The 20,400-nt window shown below is 50.9% G+C and overlaps 1 protein-coding gene across 5 annotated transcripts in view; it reads left to right on the top strand.

Annotated features, from left to right (window-relative positions):
• LOC133107713 (stAR-related lipid transfer protein 13-like) overlaps positions 1-19,434 on the top strand; it is a 107,940-nt gene extending 88,506 nt beyond the window's left edge. For all 5 annotated transcript variants that reach the window (XM_061216828.1, XM_061216830.1, XM_061216829.1 and 2 more), the window contains 13 exons: positions 2,042-2,113; positions 4,222-4,303; positions 6,539-6,602; positions 7,923-9,247; positions 9,808-9,978; positions 10,970-11,129; positions 12,025-12,223; positions 13,402-13,615; positions 14,186-14,300; positions 15,607-15,888; positions 16,695-16,912; positions 18,501-18,677; positions 19,299-19,434. In XM_061216828.1, the coding sequence (XP_061072812.1) occupies positions 2,042-2,113; positions 4,222-4,303; positions 6,539-6,602; positions 7,923-9,247; positions 9,808-9,978; positions 10,970-11,129; positions 12,025-12,223; positions 13,402-13,615; positions 14,186-14,300; positions 15,607-15,888; positions 16,695-16,912; positions 18,501-18,677; positions 19,299-19,416 (3,197 nt within the window). In that variant the 3' untranslated portion in view covers positions 19,417-19,434. The remainder of the gene's footprint in view (positions 1-2,041; positions 2,114-4,221; positions 4,304-6,538; positions 6,603-7,922; positions 9,248-9,807; positions 9,979-10,969; positions 11,130-12,024; positions 12,224-13,401; positions 13,616-14,185; positions 14,301-15,606; positions 15,889-16,694; positions 16,913-18,500; positions 18,678-19,298) is intronic.
• Positions 19,435-20,400: the final 966 nt, after the last annotated feature.

The raw sequence follows: 20,400 nt of genomic DNA, 5'->3' as shown, positions 1-20,400 counted from the left end.
GTCTCTCTCGGTAGCAGAACCCAGTGTTCCTCTCTCTGCAGCAGAACCCAGTGTTCCTCTCTCTGTAGCAGAACCCAGTGTCCCTCTCTCAGTAGCAGAACCCAGTGTCCCTCTCTGTAGCAGAACCCAGTGTCCCTCTCTGTAGCAGAACCCAGTGTTCCTCTCTGTAGCAGAACCCAGTGTTCCTCTCTCTGCAGCAGAACCCAGTGTTCCTCTCTCTGCAGCAGAACCCAGTGTTCCTCTCTCTGTAGCAGAACCCAGTGTCCCTCTCTCAGTAGCAGAACCCAGTGTCCCTCTCTGTAGCAGAACCCAGTGTCCCTCTCTCAGTAGCAGACTCACTTGGGGAGGCCGGATCCTCCTGGCTGCTGCTCCTCCAGTGCTGTGCAGCTTAAAGCATCATTAGCATTAATTGAGGAGATGGAGGGGGTATGGGAGGATAAGGGGGGTAAATAGTTTGCTTCCTGTCCCGGGCTAAGTGGTGGGCAGCACCCTGTCACCAGCAGACCTGGAGACGGGAGACTGGGGCAGTAAAAGAGGGCAGGAGCGTGACCCCGACCGCAGGGTCGTTTCCCGGGGCAATAAATAGGCCGGCAGTGAAGCCCCATGAATCAGAGCCGCCCCAGGACCAGGGTGTTTACTACCCCCCGCCCCCCCGCCCCCCCCCCCCCTGGCTCTAGCCTGTGTTTCCTGTCGACCACAGCCAGCTGTGTGGAGGGAATCTTTTTAAAAGTGGGTTTCAAATCACTGAAACCGCTGGGAAGCTTCTGAATGGACATTTAGATGTTCTTGGCCTGTCTGTTAACTCATGCTACCTCATTTAAGTGTAAATGAGCGGGGAGGTAATATAAGTTTAGTAAAAGTAAGATTCATATATAGGATTCTGTGAACTCTTAGTTCAGTTTGTTGCCCTTGGTGTCTAAAAAGCCAGTGGATCACTCATCATTTATAAATTTGTAAAAGTGTTTTTGTGTCTGCGTACAGTATATGTAAGCTTGTCACGTCTGATGTTTATGCACTGTTTTTACACTGAACACTGCAAAGGATGTTATAGGGAGGGGATGTGTGTGTCTGTAAGTGTGTACGTGCGTGTGTCTGCGTCTATGTGTGTGTGGGGGGCGGGATTATTGTTTGCCTTTACTACTGGCACTTATATCTCAGACATCCAATATTCCAGAGATTTGCGGTTCGACCGCTGTGGCCCTGCTTTGATCGTCCTGCGCCCAGGATCAGAGAGAGAATTGTGGGGTTCAGCTACAGATCCTGGCCCATGGCTACCGGTCCCCAGTAATCCAGTTTATATTGGAAAGAGCGAAGGAGAAGGCCCAGTGTGGAACAGAAAGGGGCCAGAGAGATGTGTGGCCTTACGTAACAGACCCCAACAAAGCCATTCCCAACAATGGACATATCTAGAAGAACGAAGGGTACCCATCGAAAAATGAGGGTGGGGCTTTGCCCTTTAAACTTGCGTACATCTTTGACCCGTTAAGGTGTAAGATCACTATTATGTGAGTACAGTGTCCTTAACTGAACACTCTCATGCTGATATAAGTGATGTAACAGTAGGGTAGTGGTTAAGGGACATGACTGGGACCCGCAAGGTCGGTGGTTTTAATCCCGGTGTAGCCGCAATAACATCCGCACAGCCGTTGGGCCCTTGCGCAAGGCCCTTAACCCTGCACTGCTCCAGGGGAGGATTGTCTCCTATTAAGTCTAATCAACTATAAGTCACTTTGGATAAAAGCGTCAGCCAAATGACATGTAATGTAATGTAACGGGGTTCTGCTCCTCAGTGGGTTCAGATCCGGGCCGCACTTTCTCCCCCCCGTTCTCCAGGCGCCTGGAATGTTCTCCCTCTCTGCTCCGTGTGTGGCCAACAGCCGACGTGGAAGCTCCGAAACCCCCAACGCGACCCTGAGTTAAACCCCGCAGGCACAGGCAGCCGTCACCGTGGTTACCTCCGATCGCGCTCAGTTCTTCCCAGGTTTCCCCTCTGCCGCGGCTGGAAAACTGACTCGTTTCTTTCCATTTCTTTTTCTTCCAGAGATCGAGGCTAAGGAGGCGTGTGATTGGTTGAGGGCGGCAGGCTTCCCCCAGTATGCTCAGCTCTACGAAGGTAAGCAACTCGCTGTTATTATAATATGTCATCTGCCCTGCATGCAGGCACGGTCAAGAGGTTCAGTGGTTGTTCAGACCAAGTGTGAGTATGTGAGTTTGAGTATATAAAAAACTGCATACTGACAGCCTCTAGAATAATAATTCTAGAGTCTCTAGAATTTACAGAGAATGACGAGAAAACAAAAAACATCCTGTGAGTGGCAGTTGTGTGTGTGCGAGAGGTCAGAGGAGATTGACAGAAAGGTGACAGTAACTCAAATAAAGTGGATGGGCTACAGCAGTAGACGTCTCATAAAGTGCTCGCTGGGTGTGTAGGCTTCCTCTGGTGCCAGGGCGTACAGGTTTGTATATTGCTTTTCTGTATGGGATCCAATGCGAGGAAGGTTGTGTTTGCCCCCAAACAGAGGTGCGGGCAGCACGCATACACGGGGCAGATTACAACAGCAGACTTTCCCATGCCTGCCTGAAGCCGTGGAGGAATCTCAGCAGCCGGGTTTTTCGCCCGGATATTTCTGGGCTAGAGTTACTACCTAAACACTTCCTGCGGAGCGAGTGAACGAGGTCATGGGAAAAAAGGCCCTGTTATCTCTGCCCGGAACAGAAGCGCTCCTACCCTGGGCCCCAGGGCGTCTCCTCCATCTTTAAGTGCGAGCGTGTCATGAATTTCCCTCCCCGCTGAGGATTGTGGGTAGTTGTCTAGCTGTGTGTGTGTATAGGGCGGGAGGTGTCTGTGTGTCTGTGTGTGTGTGTGTATGCATGCGTGTGTATGTATGTATGGGTGTGCGTGTGAGTCTGCATGTGTTTGTGTGTGTGTGTGTGTGTGTCTGCGTCTGCGTCAGTGTGCATGTTTGTGTGTGTGTGTCTGTGTGTGTGCGTGTTTGTGTCTGCATGTGTGCGTGTTTGTGTGTGTGTTTGTGTTTGCGTGTGTGCATGTTTGTGTGTGTCTGTGTGTGTGTGTTTTTGTGTGTGTGCGTGCGTGTGTGCTTGTGTGTGTGGGAATATAAACTGCCTGTTATTGTAATGGAAATTTCAGTCTGGTACAGTCTTTTCCCTTCCAGGGAGCTGAAAATTAAAGCTATCTAGGGACATGGACTATATTAAACAGAGGTTTCGTATTGGCTGTGATGTCTGTTTGCTGCATATATACATGCACAGTGACGTACACAAATATGAATGAAAGCCCCTGATTGTGCTTTTGATTGTTCAGACGCCATTCTGGGAGCCCCCCACTGTTCCTCAGTCTAGAGAAGGGATCAGGCCTGTGTTTGAAGTCTGCGTTTCCACTTATAACTGCGTGCCACACTCCTCCACCAAAATAAAAAAAACCCCGTTATGCTCCTTCATAAAGGAATGTTAGCTGTGTTGGGCCGTGTTCTGGTCCAGGGACCGTGACGTAATGCCCACACAAGCCATCTGCCACATTTCATTCGGATACCGAACGTGCAAAACAAGTTTTAAAGCCCCCCCGGTCTCAGACGTCAGCAGCGTAGCGTAAAACGCTGTTTTGGAGCGTGAGAGGGACAGGTGTGGGAAGTCTAAAGACATCCTCCTCAGCTGTCTGCCGGAGTATGCTGGATACCTCTGGAACTCTGCTTCTCCACAAATTGACCAACAGGAGAGAGCCCCTAAGAGTGATATTACTGACACAGCCCAGAGATCTAATCTGCATACTGCCGATACTCTCCATCTGGCTGATATCTGTTAAGCCCATGTCTAGATGCTGATGATGGCCCCATGACTGTCGTAAGCCTGTTATGCATGGATGGGCCCCATGGACTGGTATCTGTTAAGGCCCTGTTCTAATGCATGGATGGGCCCCATGGACTGGTATCTGTTAAGGCCCTGTTCTAATGCATGAATGGGCCCCATGGACTGGTATCTGTTAAGGCCCTGTTCTTATGCATGGAGGGGCCCCATGAACTGGTATCTGTTAAGGCCCTGTTCTAGTCCTGAATGAAATTATCTGAGTGAAGAGTGAAGTTACTGTACCTGGTTCTCTCATAATGGACCCTTTTACACTCTTTATTGTTGTTAATATTTTTTAGACTTCACTGTGAGCTGCAGTTCAGCAGTGAATGATGAGAACATTCTCCTCTTTCTTTTCAGATTCGCAGTTTCCCATCGACATATCTCCGGTGAAAAAGGACCATGACTTTCTCGACAAAGACCTGGTGGAACCTCTCTGCCGGTAAGGAAAGAACCCGTGACAGGGCCAGAAGGTGACGTGTCCGTTAGCGTCTGTCCGTTAGCATCCGTGTGTTAGCATCTGTCTGGGCCTCTGCCTCTCCCCTCTCCTCGACACTATTTTCCAGAGTTGTAATCGTCGTATGGTAAAAGGTTTGTTTCTTGTTTGCTTTGGGACGGGCCGCTGGGTTTATTGTCCTCTCCGGCTCTGAGTCAGATCGTAAATGGATGTTAGAGAGTGGTTAGTGCTCCAGCCTCAGGGAAGCGAAATGCATGTTCTCCGCTCAAAATAGCAGGAACGGCGATTGCATCTGACTAACGGCCCATTTCTCACTCTGCGGACGACCGTTCCTGATTTAATTACTCCGAGGCTTAAAAGTTAATCTGCTTACATGATTGTGTTAGCGGAGCAACTGAAAAGAACAGGTCAGGCTGTTCTTTGCTTCAAAAAAAAGTTATTTGGTATTTACTTGGCGTATGTTTTGATTACCCCCTGGATTGCAATCGGAACAAATCATTTCTGTTGATTGGAACAGATATTGTGCGTTTGAAAAGGTTAAGAAATTAAAATGTAGTGTATTCTTTGCGACTCTATTTTGATTTAAATTTCCCTCTATTCGGCTTTTGGCAAGCCTATGAGTCTGTGTCCACATTTTGAATTGAAACGGCACTTCAGTCTCTAAGGTTGCCCTGGAGACCGGGGATTGGGGGAAGGGGTTCTTTACACAACTTAAGTTACTGTGACTCTAAACAACTCTTAACCAACTCATCTAAATTCCAAACTACGTCTGTAACAAAACAGAAAAGGGGATGGTGGCAGCTTGGTAGGGACCGGAGTTCCCACCTCTCTCAGACTGTGTCCTTGGGTCTCTTTGGGTCTCCCGGCTGAAAGGGGGGGGTTCTTGTACATAGCCCCCCCCCCCCCTTCACTCTTTCGGGGGTGTAAAGTGGGGCTCCGCCCCCAATTGGGAGTGATTAATACAGTAATGTCACAGGCACCCCCTCTTTCCCTGATCCCTGACCTGTTGTTTTTGTGTGGCATCCCGATATGCAAAGGTCTCTATCTGGTGAGGTTGGAGTCGGGGGGGGGGGGGGGGCGGTGGGTGAGTCAGTAAGCATACACTGACCGCCCCCCGCCCCCATTTCCCTGCTTTCCCTCCAAAAATGCGCTGCATTTGAGTGAGTCATGGGAACACATAGAATACTCTCCGAAACCTACATGAAGACGGACACATTAGCCTGGGAACAGTGACAGGGCTCATCAGAGAGACTCACTGCTGTCTGTCTGTCTGTCTGCCTCCTCATCCTTCCCTTTCCTGCGCTTGTTCTTTTACACACACACACACCCGCTTTGGCGGGAAGGGCGGACGGGCTAGTCCAATGTACCAGCGCCTAATCTATCCGCTACTGATTCAGCCCCCCACCCCCCATCCCCCATCCCCCCGTGCATCGCGAGTGAGAGGAACATCTTAAATCACCCCAAGTTCATTGAAAAGGTATTCCCAGAAAAGGGCCGGGGAAGTCTGCCGGAGTCGTTCCGGACGGAAAATAAAACACCGGGCGGGAAGCGGTCAGACGTCTCATCCCTCAGTTTATTTTCGGTGTTGGTGTTTGTGTGTTTAAATGAGTCTGAATCCGCCCGGGGAGATTCAAAACTCACAGAAAAAAACCCCTCTCTCTGTCATCTCATCTCCTCTCCTCTCCTCTCTTCTTTTGGGAGTGCAGACGGGGCTGACCGGAATGCTAAGTGCCTGCGCGACGGTATCAAAGCAGAGGAGGGATCGCTGGCCATCCTGTTTTCCCTTTGGGCTCCTGGAAAAACACACTGTCACTTTGTGAACCCTGGGAGCTGGGGCTACTACGTTAACCGGACGGGCAGGGTCACCCCCGCCGCCCTCCCCCCCCCCGCCTGGGCCCCCCGCCCCCCCCCCCCCCCCCCCCGCCACTCGGCTGCTCACGGCCAATTAGCCGCCAGAGAGGGAGATAGATTCCAGAACACCCGCCAGTTAGCGGGCTTAATTAGGTTAGGCTCTGCAGCGTAACGGGGGGGTGAGCCGGCGGTAGCCCGAGACCGTCCCTCCAGCTCAGGATAGCAGGGGGAATACACTGCGCTTTTTGCTGGGGGACTGGCCTCTCCTCCAGGCTCCTTCGGTTTGTCAGCGGGGCGAGAGGATGGCGGAGCGTAGCCGCCTGTGGACTCGCGAGAAGCTCAGACCGCTTTCTGTTTTCTGTTTTCCAGGCGCCTCAACACCTTGAACAAGTGCGCCTCTATGAAACTTGACCTAAATCTTCCGAAAAAGAAGGTAAGGGGGCCATTTTCAGTTAATTGACATATTTTGCTGGCTCTTTTATAATCCATAATGTAAAAGGTTCTGTATCATAATTGCATAGTTTTATAGTGTGGTATTATATTTTTTGGAAGCTCACTGGTGGATCAATAGTATTGGTAAGAGATTCAAATAATAAGGCATACGTATGTAATTTAAAATGAAAATTTTTTTAGGAGTTCAACTTTTAGCAGGTAAATGTAGTTCATCTAAGTGCTGAGGCTTCGCATAACTGTTGTTCTGGAATCGGCAAGGAACCTTAAATGGCTTCTGTCCTTTACCTATTTTCGCTCCAGTTGAATGAATGTTCTGGCTCTGGTTGAATGAACATTTCTGACGGTCTGAGGCTTCTCCGTCATTCTATTCAGTTCTATTGTGACGCTTCCGACAGAGGAAGTAAATGAGTGGAATTTCATTCAACGGGAGCGACGTGCTTTCATTCACACCCAAAGAACTCTGGACAGCTTTTTAAAAACCCTGACATCTTTGAAGATGTGAGCTTTGATAGGAGTTTGTAGTGATATTCTAGAGCGCTGAGCAGTCCGCCTACCTTTCCTCTGCCGTCGGCAAACCTTAAATACCTCTTTTATCACCGTAACCCAGTTTTGAGGAAATATGAGAATCTGCTATTGTTATATCTTTTTTTTTTTTTCACCTTAATGGAATGTTCCTGCCGGCATTTTCCCTTGTTGGCCTTTTGTGTAACATTTTTGGTTGTTTAGTTCATGGGTACACAGAACTGAATTTGATATTTTGTTACGTAATATCAGCTTTGTTAAAAGATCACTTTATTTGTAGTGTAGGATTGAAAGGCGTAAAGCTCTCTGTTTACAAACTCTCTTTTACTGACACATTTTAAGTGGCTGCCTGTATCCTCTCCTCTACTTATTTATAGTTATTAAGACGACCTTTAAACAGGCTGGTTCAGTGGAAGACTGCAGGAGATCTCTGGGTGTTTATGCATTACTGTTGTAATCATCTGCAGTGTTTTCTGTAGCTGTTTTACTTTCCGTGTTGCATTGAAATCAGACCTGGGTGAAATACCTAATTGCTTTGGATTCAAAAACTTTTCTTTTCCTGGTGTATTGGAACCTATCAAAAAGTGCAAACCCCGTATTCCGTTCCTCTTGATTGACTCAATCAAGCACAGGAAAGTGTTTGAATCCTAAACGATGACATTCCTAACAATCTCACCCAGGTCTGATTTCAGTGCCCTTAACGGGTGTAAACGCGGCAGAGCGCGGTATGTGTCCAGAGAACAGGCGTCACAGCTGTGCCCTGGTGTTGTGTGGGCAGAGCGAAGACTCGGATGAGGAGGACGTGTTCGCCATCAGCGACCGATGGACCTTTGAGTGGAGCAGCCGGCGCTGGTCCCGGCTGCAGGACATCGACTGCTTCCTGGGTCAGGTGGAGGGCCAGGGGCGGGCGGGCGGGGTCTCCCTGCGCAACGCGCCCAGCAGCGAGAGCGTGCTGACGGACCTGAGCGAGCCGGAGGTGTCGTCCCTGCACAGCGGGAGCAGCGGGGGGCGGTCCGACCCGGCCGCCATGCCGGAGTCGGCCTCCCCGGCGCCGCCCGCGCCGCCCCACGAGTACGCCCGCTACGGCTCGCTGCCCGCCAAAACCGGCCGGCACGGCCGCGCGCGCGCCAAGGACTTCCTGCGCCGCATGGAGGCGCTGCGCACCTGGGGCCCGTCCAGCGGGGCGGGGCCGGCCGGGCGGCGCTCGCTGGTCATCAGCGGCCCCGTCCTGCAGCAGGGGCCCCCCGCCGTCACGACGCTGCGCTGCACGGAGATCCTCAACGGCGGCCCGGCGGAGGCCGAGGCCCGGGGGGCCGGGGAGGGGAGCGCGCCCAGCCGGAAGGAGCGCCGGGCGCTTCGGGACCTGCACAAGCGCAGCGGCATGTACCTGGAGGGCCTGGACGTGTTCGGGGGCGGCGGGAGCGGGAGCGGGGGCGGGGAGGGCGACGGCCTCGCTCAGGGCCGGGACGTGGCGGAGCGGAACCGCAGGAACGAGTTCCGCTCCTACGAGGACCTGGTGGTGCACGTCCCCAAGGACCACAAGCCCGGGACCTTCCCCAAGGCGCTGTCCATCGAGAGCCTGTCGCCCACCAACGGGGCCTCCCTCAACTGGCACACGGGGGCCGGCGTGCGCCTGGCCCCGCCGCGGCCCCCCAGCGTCTGCGTGCCGCGGCCCCCGGCCCAGTGCTGCCCGCGGGGCAGCCGCGTCAGCGTCTACGACAACGTGCCCGGGTCGCACCTCTACGCCAGCACGGGCGACCTCATGGACCTGGAGAAGGAGGACCTGTTCCCCCACCTGGACGACATCCTGCAGCACGTCAACGGCCTGCAGCAGATCGTGGACCACTGGTCCAAAAACGTCCTCCCGGAGGGGGAGGGCGAGGGGGAGGGGGAGGGGGAGGGGGGCGACGGGGAGGGCGAGGGGCTCACCCTGCAGTCCTCCAGTCAGATCACGCTGGACTTCGAGGGGAACTCGGTGCTGGAGGGACAGACCACGCCCAGCGACGGGGAACGGGACGGGGTGTCCCTGAATGAGACGGACTCCAGCGGGATGAGGGAGAGGAGGGATTCAGGGGTCGGGGCCTCCCTCACACGGCCCAATCGGTGAGCTCACAGCCACACGCCATGTTTTACCATGGTTTTAATCCGTCAGAAAACGTCTGTCCGCAACCTCTGACCTGGATTCAGTCTTTGGCTGTTTTGCCTTATTGTTTGATGGCTGATTAAAAGCATCATTAACTTCTTTGCTCCCCAGAGTTAAATTAAAAGGCAAAAAATGTATTTGTTATTCAAATTTGGGAAAAATGTCATAATTGATTTCAGGTGACACATCCACTGCTCACTATGCAGTTGTAAATTCATTGTTTTAGGGGTTTTCAGGACCAGGCTGGACATAGTGCTAGACACTATCTAGCTTTAAGCGTTAGTTAATGGTAGGAAAAGGCATTGCTGAGCTGAATGGCCTGTTGTTGTCATTATGTTATTTCAGGTTATGTCATTTTATGTCATTTTATGTCATGTTATGTCATGTTATGTCATGTTATGTCATGTTATATAATGTTATATGATGTGATGTCATGTTATGTCATGTTATGTCGTGTTATATCATGTTATCTTGTGTTTTCTGGCACTGAAGAGTTGCTGTTCTTTCACTGTGTCTGCAGCCTACGGTGGCCCAGCTTCCAGATCTCCAACCGCCTCAGCCACTCCGTGGCCTCGCTGCAGATCACCAACCAATCAGCCAGCCAGCTCAGCCTGCTGCAGAAGTTCTCCCTGCTCCGCCTCACCGCCATCATGGAGAAGTACTCCATGTCCAACAAGCACGGCTGGACCTGGTGAGTGAGGGGGGCTTGTCTTCTCTCTTCAAAGAATAATCTCACCTCACTGGGATTCACTTGTGGGGTTTTTTTTACTCTATTGTTGAAAGGTAGTTTACCAAAGTTATGCCATCATGTTGTCCATCATGGTGTGCCTGTGTCTTTATAGGTGTTGATGTGCATATGTGTATGTGGGCGTCTAAATGGTAAATGGCAGGCATTTATATGGTGCCTTTATCCAAAGCGCTGTACAATTGATGCTTCTCCATTCACCCATTCATACACACACTCACACACCGACTGCGATTGGCTGCCATGCAAGACGCCGACCAGCTCGTCAGGAGCATTTGGGGGTTAGGTGTCTTGCTCAGGGACACTTCGACACAGCCTGGGCGGGGGATCGAACCGGCAACCCTCCGACTGCCAGACGACTGCTCTTACTGCCTGAGCCATGTCGCCATGAGTGTGTGTGTGTCTGAGTGTGTGTGTAGGGTTGCCTAAAGCAGAGGAGAGCAGGCCACAGCTCTGTAGTGTATCTGCATTGTTTGGCTCGGCCATTACTGGGCCTGTTTAGCCTCTCTGTGAGCCTCTAGCGGTGTGTTTCAGTGGCACAGCAGCTATCTGCAGGGTGCTGTGGCGTTTAGGACAGGCATGCTGACCTGTGGGGGGGGGCATGCCTGTCCCAGGACCCATTTGGGAGAAGCGGAGGATTGGGGTGGCTGTGTCCCTGCTGCAGTGGGGTTTATTTGGGAGAAGCAGGTGATTGGGGAGGGGTGCTGTGTCCCTGCTGCAGGGGGGTTTATTTGGGAGAAGCAGGTGATTGGGGAGAGATGCTGTGTCCCTGCTGCAGTGGGGTTTATTTGGGAGAAGCAGGTGATTGGGGAGGGGTGCTGTGTCCCTGCTGCAGGGGGGTTTATTTGGGAGAAGCAGGGGATTGGGGAGAGGTGCTGTGTCCCTGCTGTACTGGGGTTTTGGCAGGAGATTAAGCCCGCGGGCGGTTCTCTTTCAGGTCGGTGCCGAAGTTCATGAAGAGGATGAAGGTGCCGGACTACAAGGATAAGAACGTGTTCGGCGTGCCCCTGATCGTCCACGTCCAGCGCTCGGGCCAGCCCCTGCCCCTCAGCCTGCAGCAGGCCCTCAAATACCTGCGCAGCCAGTGCCTGGACCAGGTGTGTGTGTGTGTGTGTGCGTGCGTGTGTGTGTGTGAGAGAGAGAGAGAGAGAGAGAGTGTGTGTGTGTTTTTGTATGTGTGAGTGTGAGAGAGTGTGTGACTATTTCTGTGTGTGTCTGTGTGCGTTTCTGTGTTTTTGTGTGCGTGTGTCTGTGTGTGTGTGTGTTTCTGTGTGTGTTTCTGTGTGTGTGTGCACATGTTACATATCGCATTCTAGAGACGCAAGCCTTTCTGCAGAAGCACTTCCCAGTGCGTCCCTCGTACAGCTGCGGTGCTGCGTGGCCGTTTTGCTCGTGTCTGGAAGTCTGTGTGAGACTCCCGCAGCAGCCGTTTCGCACAGCAGTGGTTTCGCTGGATGTTTACATTTCCGCAAGCGAGCCAGAGATCCACCACTGATCACAGCCAGGGGAAAGAATGTTCCAGATAAAACGGGCTACAGCTACTCAGGTGTAATTGTAGACGTCGTGGCTCATCAAAGCCAAACAACAGGAGAGCCTAATTGTGAAAATGGGCGGCATGGTTGCACAGTGGTTAGCCAGCCTGGATCCTCTCTGTGTGGAGTTTGCGTTTCTCCCCGTGTTCATGTGGGTTGCCTCCGGCTACTTCGGTTTCCTCCCGCAGTCCACAGATGAGCCTCCCCGGCTAACGCTGGCCCATTTACAGAACCGTACATTGACCTTCTCAAATAAACCATTAAGTATCATACTAGTAATAGTAATAAGCAGCAGAAATAATATCATAATACGAAATAGTCCGAGGACTGATTCGTAAAGAAACGAGTGACGCCTGTCTGATTGTAGGGGCACATGCTTTGACAGTGACGGGTCGGGTCAGGTCAGGTCGCCGTGTTTAAGGACTGTAAACTCACGCGCTCTCTCTTCTCACGGCGACAGGTGGGGCTGTTCAGGAAGTCGGGAGTGAAGTCTCGCATCCAGGCGCTGAGGCAGATGAACGAGAGCTCGCCGGACACCGTGAGCTACGAGGACCAGTCTGCGTACGACGTGGCGGACATGGTGAAGCAGTTCTTCAGAGACCTGCCCGAGCCCCTGCTCACCAGCAAGCTGGGGGAGACCTTCCTGCACATCTACCAATGTAAGAGCTCCTATACCTGTGTGTAAATACACTACATCTACCAATGTAAGAGCTTCTATACCTGCGTACACATACACTACATCTACCAATGTAAGAGCTCCTATACCTGCGTACACATACACTAAATCTACAAATGTTAGAGCTTTTATACACATACACTACATCTACCAATGTTAGAGCTTTTATACACATACACTACATCTACCAATGTAAGAGCTTCTATACCTGCGTACACATACACTACATCTACCAATATGAGAGCTTTTATACACATACACTACATCTACCAAGGTAAGAGCTTCTATACCTGTGTACGCATGTACTACATCTACCAATGTAAGAGTTTAAATACCTGTGTACATGTACACTACATCTACCACTGTAAGAGCTTCCACACATGCACTAACATACACATACACTAACATTCACAAAGAAACATACCATATAATACAAACACTCACACACACTCACACACACGCACACTCACACTCACACACGCCACATGCTAGGTTGTATAATGTTGCTCTTGATGTAAGCAGGTGCATATATATATCAGCTGGGCATGATTCCATCACACTTACTCACTCAGCACTCTGGGCTGTACTCTGTGTGCTGTTTATCGTGGCTTTGCCCTCACGTCAGCACCATCAGGACAATTAGCAGAGCTGTGCTAGCTCCCTGCCTGCTGAAAGAATGCACAGAATGCAGCTGCTAATATACTTTGATCACGTTACAGCTCTGAACCACATTACCCTCCCATTAGAGCACAGATAGAGGAGTCCGACTTCTCTCCACACCTCTCCTCACACCCCCTGTCTCTCTGCCTACCTCCTCTCTCTCTCTCCCTCTCTCCCTCCTTCTCTCTCTCCCTCTCGCCCTCCTTCTCTCTCTCCTTCTCTCCCTCTCCCTCTCCCTCTCTTTTTATCTCTATCTCTCCCTCCCTCCCTCTGTCTCGCTCTCTATCGCTGTCTCTCTCTCTCTCCCTCTCTCTCTCCCTCACTCTGTCTCTCTCTCTATCCTTCTCTCTATCCCTCTCTCTCTCCCCCTCCCTCCCTCTCTCTCTCTCTCCCTCTCCCTCTCTCCCCCTCCCTCCCCCTCTCTCTCTCTCCCTCCCTCCCTCCCTCTCTCTCTCTCTCTCTCTCTCTCTCTCCCTCCCTCTCTCTCTCTCTCTCTCTCAGATGTCCCTAAGGAGCAGAGGCTGCAGGCGGTGCAGGCGGCCATCATGCTGATGTCGGATGAGAACAGGGAGGTGCTGCAGACACTGCTCTGCTTCCTGAGTGACGTCACTTCCTCTGTGGAGGAGAACCAGATGACGCCCATGAACATCGCAGTCTGCCTGGCGCCGTCTCTCTTCCACCTCAACATCCTGAAGAAGGACAACCTGTCGCCAAGGTAACGGGGCGCCGCGCTGCGCTGTCATTCGTGGAGACACGAGGTGTCGCATAATTTATGCACAGGCCCTGCGTCCCATTGGTTCAGTCCGAGATGACACAGTACTGCCTCTCAGCAGGTTGGGTCAGGAGATGCAGCAGGGAAAGTAAAGACGTTAATGAACACGTGGGTGTCATAAGCACACATATAAAACCGCAGAAAGGCGGTTTGTCGGAAGTCAGCTTCCAACTGGCTCTTCGCTCGAGGGCGAAAGCGTGCGTGCCGTGCGCTGATATAAAAACACCAGCACTTTGGCTCTGAGGGGCTTCACAGGTTCCCTGCTTTTACGACGCTCTTTACAGACGCACGCTTTAACGGGGCCCTGCTGTGTACAAACAAACTCCTCCGTCATTAAAGGGCTCGCCTCCCGCCCCTGGTTTTTGGGGAGGGGTGGGGGGGTTAGAATCAAAGGGTGGCGCTGTCCTGAGGACAGACGGGAGGCAGGTTTATGGGGTCTGGAGGAGCCTCTTTTGGAGGGGGGGGGGGGTGTATTTCGGACAGGCTCATTACCCCCTTGTCTTTCCCCCACAGAGCCATGCAGAAGAAGTATTCCACCGGGCGGCCTGATCAAAAAGACCTGAACGAGAACCTCGCAGCCACCCAGGGGCTGGCCCACATGATCAACGAGTGTAACCGGCTCTTTGAGGTGAGGAGAGGGAGAGAGGGAGGGGGGAGAGGGAGAGGGGAGAGGGAGAGAGGGAGAGAGAGAGAGAGAGAGAGAGAGAGGCACCTTCTCTGTTGTTTGCTGTTAGTTTTTGTTGTTATTGCTGTTCTTAGTGGTTCATTCATTCAACTTGTAGGTTGTGGGTAGGTTCTTTGTTATTTTGTAAAATACATTTTTTTAAACTTACATTTTATTCTGTATTAATTATATCTTGTATGTGCTATTGTCAATAGTTTCACTTGTGAAAAGTGAATTGTTTTGCCAATATTGTTTATGTACACTCATGCCAATAAAGCATTATTGAATTGAACTGAAAATTGAGAGCGAGAGAAAACAAGAGAGAGATAGACACGGCAGGACTCAGAGAGGCAGAGAGAGAGACAGCAGTGAGGGGGGGCAGAGGAAGGAGGTGTAGATAAAGAAAGGGGCAGGGGAAGAGGCAGGGTTTAAGAGGACAGAATACATTTCAGTGAGAGAATAAGTGATACAACAGAAGAAGAATAAGGGGGAGAAACAGTTAGAACAGGAGATTAAGAAAGAAAGAACAACTACTTTTAAGGCACAAAGAAACTGAAATTAAATTTGCAGAAATTGAAAGTCTGTTACACATACACACTTACATGATAACATCATCAATTACAAGAATAAAACTTCCGAGAGAGAATTGTTAGAAAGAAAATGGGCATAATTTCTTCCTGAGTGGGGATCCCAAACTCAGTTGCACAATGGCCTTTTGTAAAGTGATCCCCAGCAGCCCGGGGCTACGAGCCTCGACAGCACCATGATATCTCATCTCGGCAGTAATTGTGTAAAAGCTCTGTTCTGGTACCGCCTGCATCTCCCGGCTCTGTTCAAGTGTGCTGAGAGACTGCATCTCCTGCACCTCCCCCCCCGTGCCCACCAGCTGCAGTCTGCGTTTCATCTCCTGTCAGCTCCCAGTCCAACCGTCTCTCTCTCTGTCTCTCTCTCTCGCTCACGAACAGACAGACAGACAGACACATGGTCATATGAGATGCGCAGGGTTAAAGGACTCAGCTTGCTACAGTGGCGTATGTGTGACCTGCTCGATGCGTGGGAGACCAGAGACAAACATCTGACTGTCCACTTAAACACCGACCATAAAATAGCATTTCGAAAAAAACGCACAAATGTTCACTACTTATTAAGCTATAATATCCAAGGAGAGAGAGAAAGAGAGTGAGAAAGAGAGCAGAAGATGAGAGAATAGCAGGGAAAGGTATGGAGAAGGAGAGACGGTTTTGTATAACGTGAGTATGACCTCTCCCAGATCCCCCACGAGATGGTGACGCAGTCGCGGAACTCGTACGTGGACGCAGACCTCCACCCCCCCACGCTGGAGGAGCTGTGTAAACAGCTGGAGGAGGACGACGGGGCCTACCACACCCACGCAGACGGGCCGGGGGCCTACCACACCCACGCAGACGGGCCGGGGGCCTACCACACACACACAGACGGCCTGGTGCAGAGGCTGCTGAAGGAGGCCCGAGACAAGTCCAAGGGCTGGGCGTCCTGCTCCAGCACCGACAACACGGAGCTGTCCTACAAGAAGGTGGGGTGGACACACACACACACACACAGCTGCACATACACACACACACACAGATACACACACACACACAGACACACAAACACACACGCACACACACACACACACACACACACACAGCTGCACATACACACACACACACACACACAGCTGCACATACACACACACACACACACACACACACACACAGCTGCACATACACACACACACAGATACACACACACATACACACATACACACACACACACACAGCTGCACATACACACACACACACAGATACACACACACACACACAGCTGCACATACATATGCGCACACAGAGATACACACACACATACACACACACACAGATGCACATACACACACACACAGATGCACACACACATGCGCACACAGAGATACACACACATGCACACACACACACACACACACACACACAGATGCACACACACATGTGCACACAGAGATACACACACATATACACACACGCACACACACACAGATGCACACACTCACACTCACACGGACACGCACACGCAAAAAGTGAAAAGGTGTGCTTTATGCTTTCCGAATGAAGAGTGCAGCGGCTATGGTTTAGACCTGCAAAAAATACTTGACACTTGAAATTGGGACAAAACATTTTCAAAATAGAAAAAAAAAAAACACATTGCAAAATGGTGTGATAAAGACCGGTGAGCTAGTAGCAGAGAGACTTCCTACGCAGTCATTGGTCACCTCATCTCCTCACCGCTGTCCTGTACGGTGCAGTAGCACTCAGACCGTGCCCCCCTCTCCCCGCGTCCCCCCAGGTGGGCGACGGTAACCCCCTGCGGCGCTGGCGGGTGCTGGTGGAGGTGGAGGCCCCCCCCTCGGTGGTGCTGAACCGCGTGCTGAGGGAGCGCCACCTGTGGGACGTGGACCTGCTGCAGTGGAAGGTTCTGGAGACGCTGGACAAGCAGACCGAGGTGTACCAGTACGTGCTGAACCGCATGCCGCCCCACCCCAGCCGCGACTTCCTGGTGCTCAGGTGAGTCGTCAATAATAATCATAATAATAATATTCATTTATTCATTCATTATCCTAACCCGCTTATCATGAACAGGGTCGCAGGGGGGCTGGAGCCTATCCCAGCATACATTGGGCGAAAGGCAGGAATACACCCTGGATGGGCAATTAAGACCATCTGTGCCGCTATAATAATAACGGATGCACGGATGGTGCAGAGAGTTGCACTGACGCCTCACAGCAAGGAGATCCTGGGTTTGAATCCCCGTCGGCCGGGGCCTCTCTTTGCGGAGTTTGCATGTTCTCCCCGTGTCTGCGTGGGTTTCCTCCGGGTACTCCGGTTTCCTCCCACAGTCCAAAGACATGCTGGTTAGGCTGATTGGAGAGTCTGAATTGCCCGTAGGTATGAGTGTGTGCAGGGTGTATTCCTGCCTTTCGCCCAATGTATGCTGGGATAGGCTCCAGCCCCCCTGCGACCCTGTTCAGGATAAGCGGGTTGATGGATGGATAATAATAATAATCTACATTATCATCATTCTTTTATTTCTATAGTACATGTTCAGTTCCAAAGTGTACTTTATACTTTATAAAATCATAACAATAGAGGATCAATGAAGACAATGCAGTTTAGGAGAGAGTACCACCCTAGGTTGCCACGGTAATCCTACAGAGGGCAGGATGAGGGAAAACCTAGATATCAGCAAACATGAACAGCAGAGAAGATCAGAATGCAAATGCAGTGCAGGCACCAAACAAACGGCTTATTTAGGCTTATTGTTGCAAATACACTTCCTAAACACTTTGTAAGAGCTGTGATGTGCTCCATCCCCAATGAAAGTTTATCTTCTCAATGAGTCTCAGCCTTCTGGCAAGAGCTATGGGTGTGCTTAGCATCCAGTAGACTTTAAATCATGAGTCTAGCGCAGTCGCAACTGGAGCTGTGGTGTTCAGTGCATTCTGTACACGCTGGATAGCAATTGTTTCAGAGCTCTACCCTAGCATTTTTACCCGAGAAGCACATGTGCTCCTAAATTTAGGGGAACACTAATGCATTCCAATTAGTACATGTATTCCTAAAGGTTTTCCGGGTAGCGTACACAAACGTTTGGCGCAAGCGTTGCTAAAATAGGAGCGCTTGTAAATAGAAGGCCTTGTAAATGTATAGCACACACTTTGCTAAATGGTAAATGGTCTGCATTTATGTAGCGCCTTTTCCAAAGCGCTGTCCAATTGATGCCTCTCATTCACCCATTCATACACACACTCACACGCCAACGGCGATTGGCTGCCGTGCAAGGCGCCGACCAGCTCGTCAGGAGCATTTAGGGGTTAGGTGCTCAGGGACACCTCGACACACCCAGGGCGGGATCGAACTCGCAACCTTTCGACTGCCAGACAACTGGTCTTACCTCCTGAGCCAATGTCACCCCCACTTTGGTGATGCACGGCAGCCATTTTGTGGCTGAATCCTCACAGCGCATATGTGGAGTATTGAGCCAGTTGAACCGGGGGATGATCGGTGAAGGCTGTGGAAGCCGTGGACGGGCCGGGCACGGTGTGAGCAGTGTGTGTGAACGTTGAGCAGCCTCCCCCTCTCTGTGGCTGCGCAGGTCGTGGCGGACGGACCTGCCCCGGGGCACGTGTGCGCTGGTGTCCGTGTCCGTGGACCAGGAGGATGCCCCGCCGCTGGGCGGGGTCAGGGCCGTGGTGCTGGAGTCGCAGTACCTGCTGGAGCCCTGCGGGTCGGGGAAGTCCCGCCTCACACACATCTGCAGGGTGGACCTGAAGTGAGTGGACCTGACTTTGTGTGTGTGTGTGTGTGTGTGCGTCTGTGTGTGTGTCTGTGTGTGTGTATGTGTGTGTGTGTGTGTGTGTCTGTGTGTGTGTGTGTTTATGTGTGTCTGTGTGTGTGTGTGTGCATCTGTGTGCGTGTGTGTGTGTGTGTGTGCATCTGTGTGTGTGTGTGTGTGTCTGTGTGAGTGTGTGTGTGTGTGTGTGTGTGTGTGCATCTGTGTGTGTGTGTGTGTGTGTGTGTGTGTGTGTGCATCTGTGTGCATGTGTGTGTGCATGTGTGTGCGTGTGTGCGTGTGTGTGTGTGCATCTGTGTGTGTGTGTGTGCATCTGTGTTTGTGTGTGTATGTGTGTGTGTGTGCATCTGTGTGTGTGTGTGTGCATCTGTGTTTGTGTGTGTATGTGTGTGTGTGTGCATCTGTGTGTTCATTAAGTGTATGTATGTATGTTTGTGGGATTTGTGTGTATAATTATGTTCATGGGGTTAACATGTGTGGGGTGTGTGTGCATGTGTGTATGTGCACAGGGATAACGTGTGTGTGTATGTGTGTGTATGTGTGTGTGTGAGTGTATGTGCACAGGGTTAATTTGTCTGTGTATGTGTGTGTGTGTTCCAGAGGGAGGACTCCAGAGTGGTACAATAAGGCCTTCGGTCACCTTTGCGCAGCTGAAGCAGCAAGAATCCGCAACTCCTTCCAGCCACTGACCTCCGAGGGTCCGGAGACCAAAATCTGAGCCCAGCCCCCCCCCCCCCCCCCCCCCCCGACACCAAGTTACCCCCCCACCCCCTTCCCCCTGGGCTTCCAGCCCTGAGTGACAGCGTACAGAGAGGTGGACATGTTGTGCCTCTTTGACACAGGGACGCAGTGACCTCCCCCCTCCCTTCTCACTGGTGCTGGACAAACCCCCTGCTGGGGAACCCAAAATCCCCCCGCCCTTCACTTTCCATTAGCTATAGTGGTCTTTGTTAATAACAGATATTATTATTATTATTGTTATTATTATTATTATTATTATTATTATTATTATTATATTATTGTAATATTTTTTTCCGGTTATCTTCATTAATGTTATTGTAGCCGTTCTTGTGACTATCGTATTCTACAATGTCTAAGACATTTACACTCTTAACGCTTCTACGAAGCATGTATTCTCCTCGTGTTGAATATAAAGCTATATATAAATATATATATAAAGTGTATGTATGTGTGTGCCTGTACATATTTGTGTGTACATATGTGTATACATATATACATACAAACTGTATATACTGTATATATGAAAAAGCTTAATTGGCGGATTCATCTGCGTCTTTACCGACGATATTGATTTTGTTATCGTACTGTTACCGTATTCCAAGTCGTGCAAAAACAATGTGTTATTGTAAGCTGGTTTTACTACAATACGTTCCTCTGTCTGTGTTTGCGTCTGAGTGTGTGTAATTTAATTTGACTCGCGCCCTGTGTTTTGAGGGTGAAAATACTTTGACTCAGGTTTGACCCTTCATACCTGCTTTGGTTAATAGTACTGGACGACGCTGGGGAGAGCAGTGCAGTGTGTCGGAGACATTTTTTAATGAAGCACATTAAAAATACATTTATAAAAAAAACAAAAATCCGAGACAGTTTGAATTCTTTCTCTTGCCAAGGTGACGTGGACTCGGGGGCAGAGTGGCAAACTTGACCTTTGAACCGGGAAGTACACGGACGTCCAAAAACT

This window comes from Conger conger, chromosome 13, assembly GCF_963514075.1.
Source record: "Conger conger chromosome 13, fConCon1.1, whole genome shotgun sequence".
Taxonomy (NCBI): Eukaryota; Metazoa; Chordata; class Actinopteri; order Anguilliformes; family Congridae; genus Conger; species Conger conger.
This window is presented reverse-complemented; position numbering and strand designations above follow the sequence as displayed.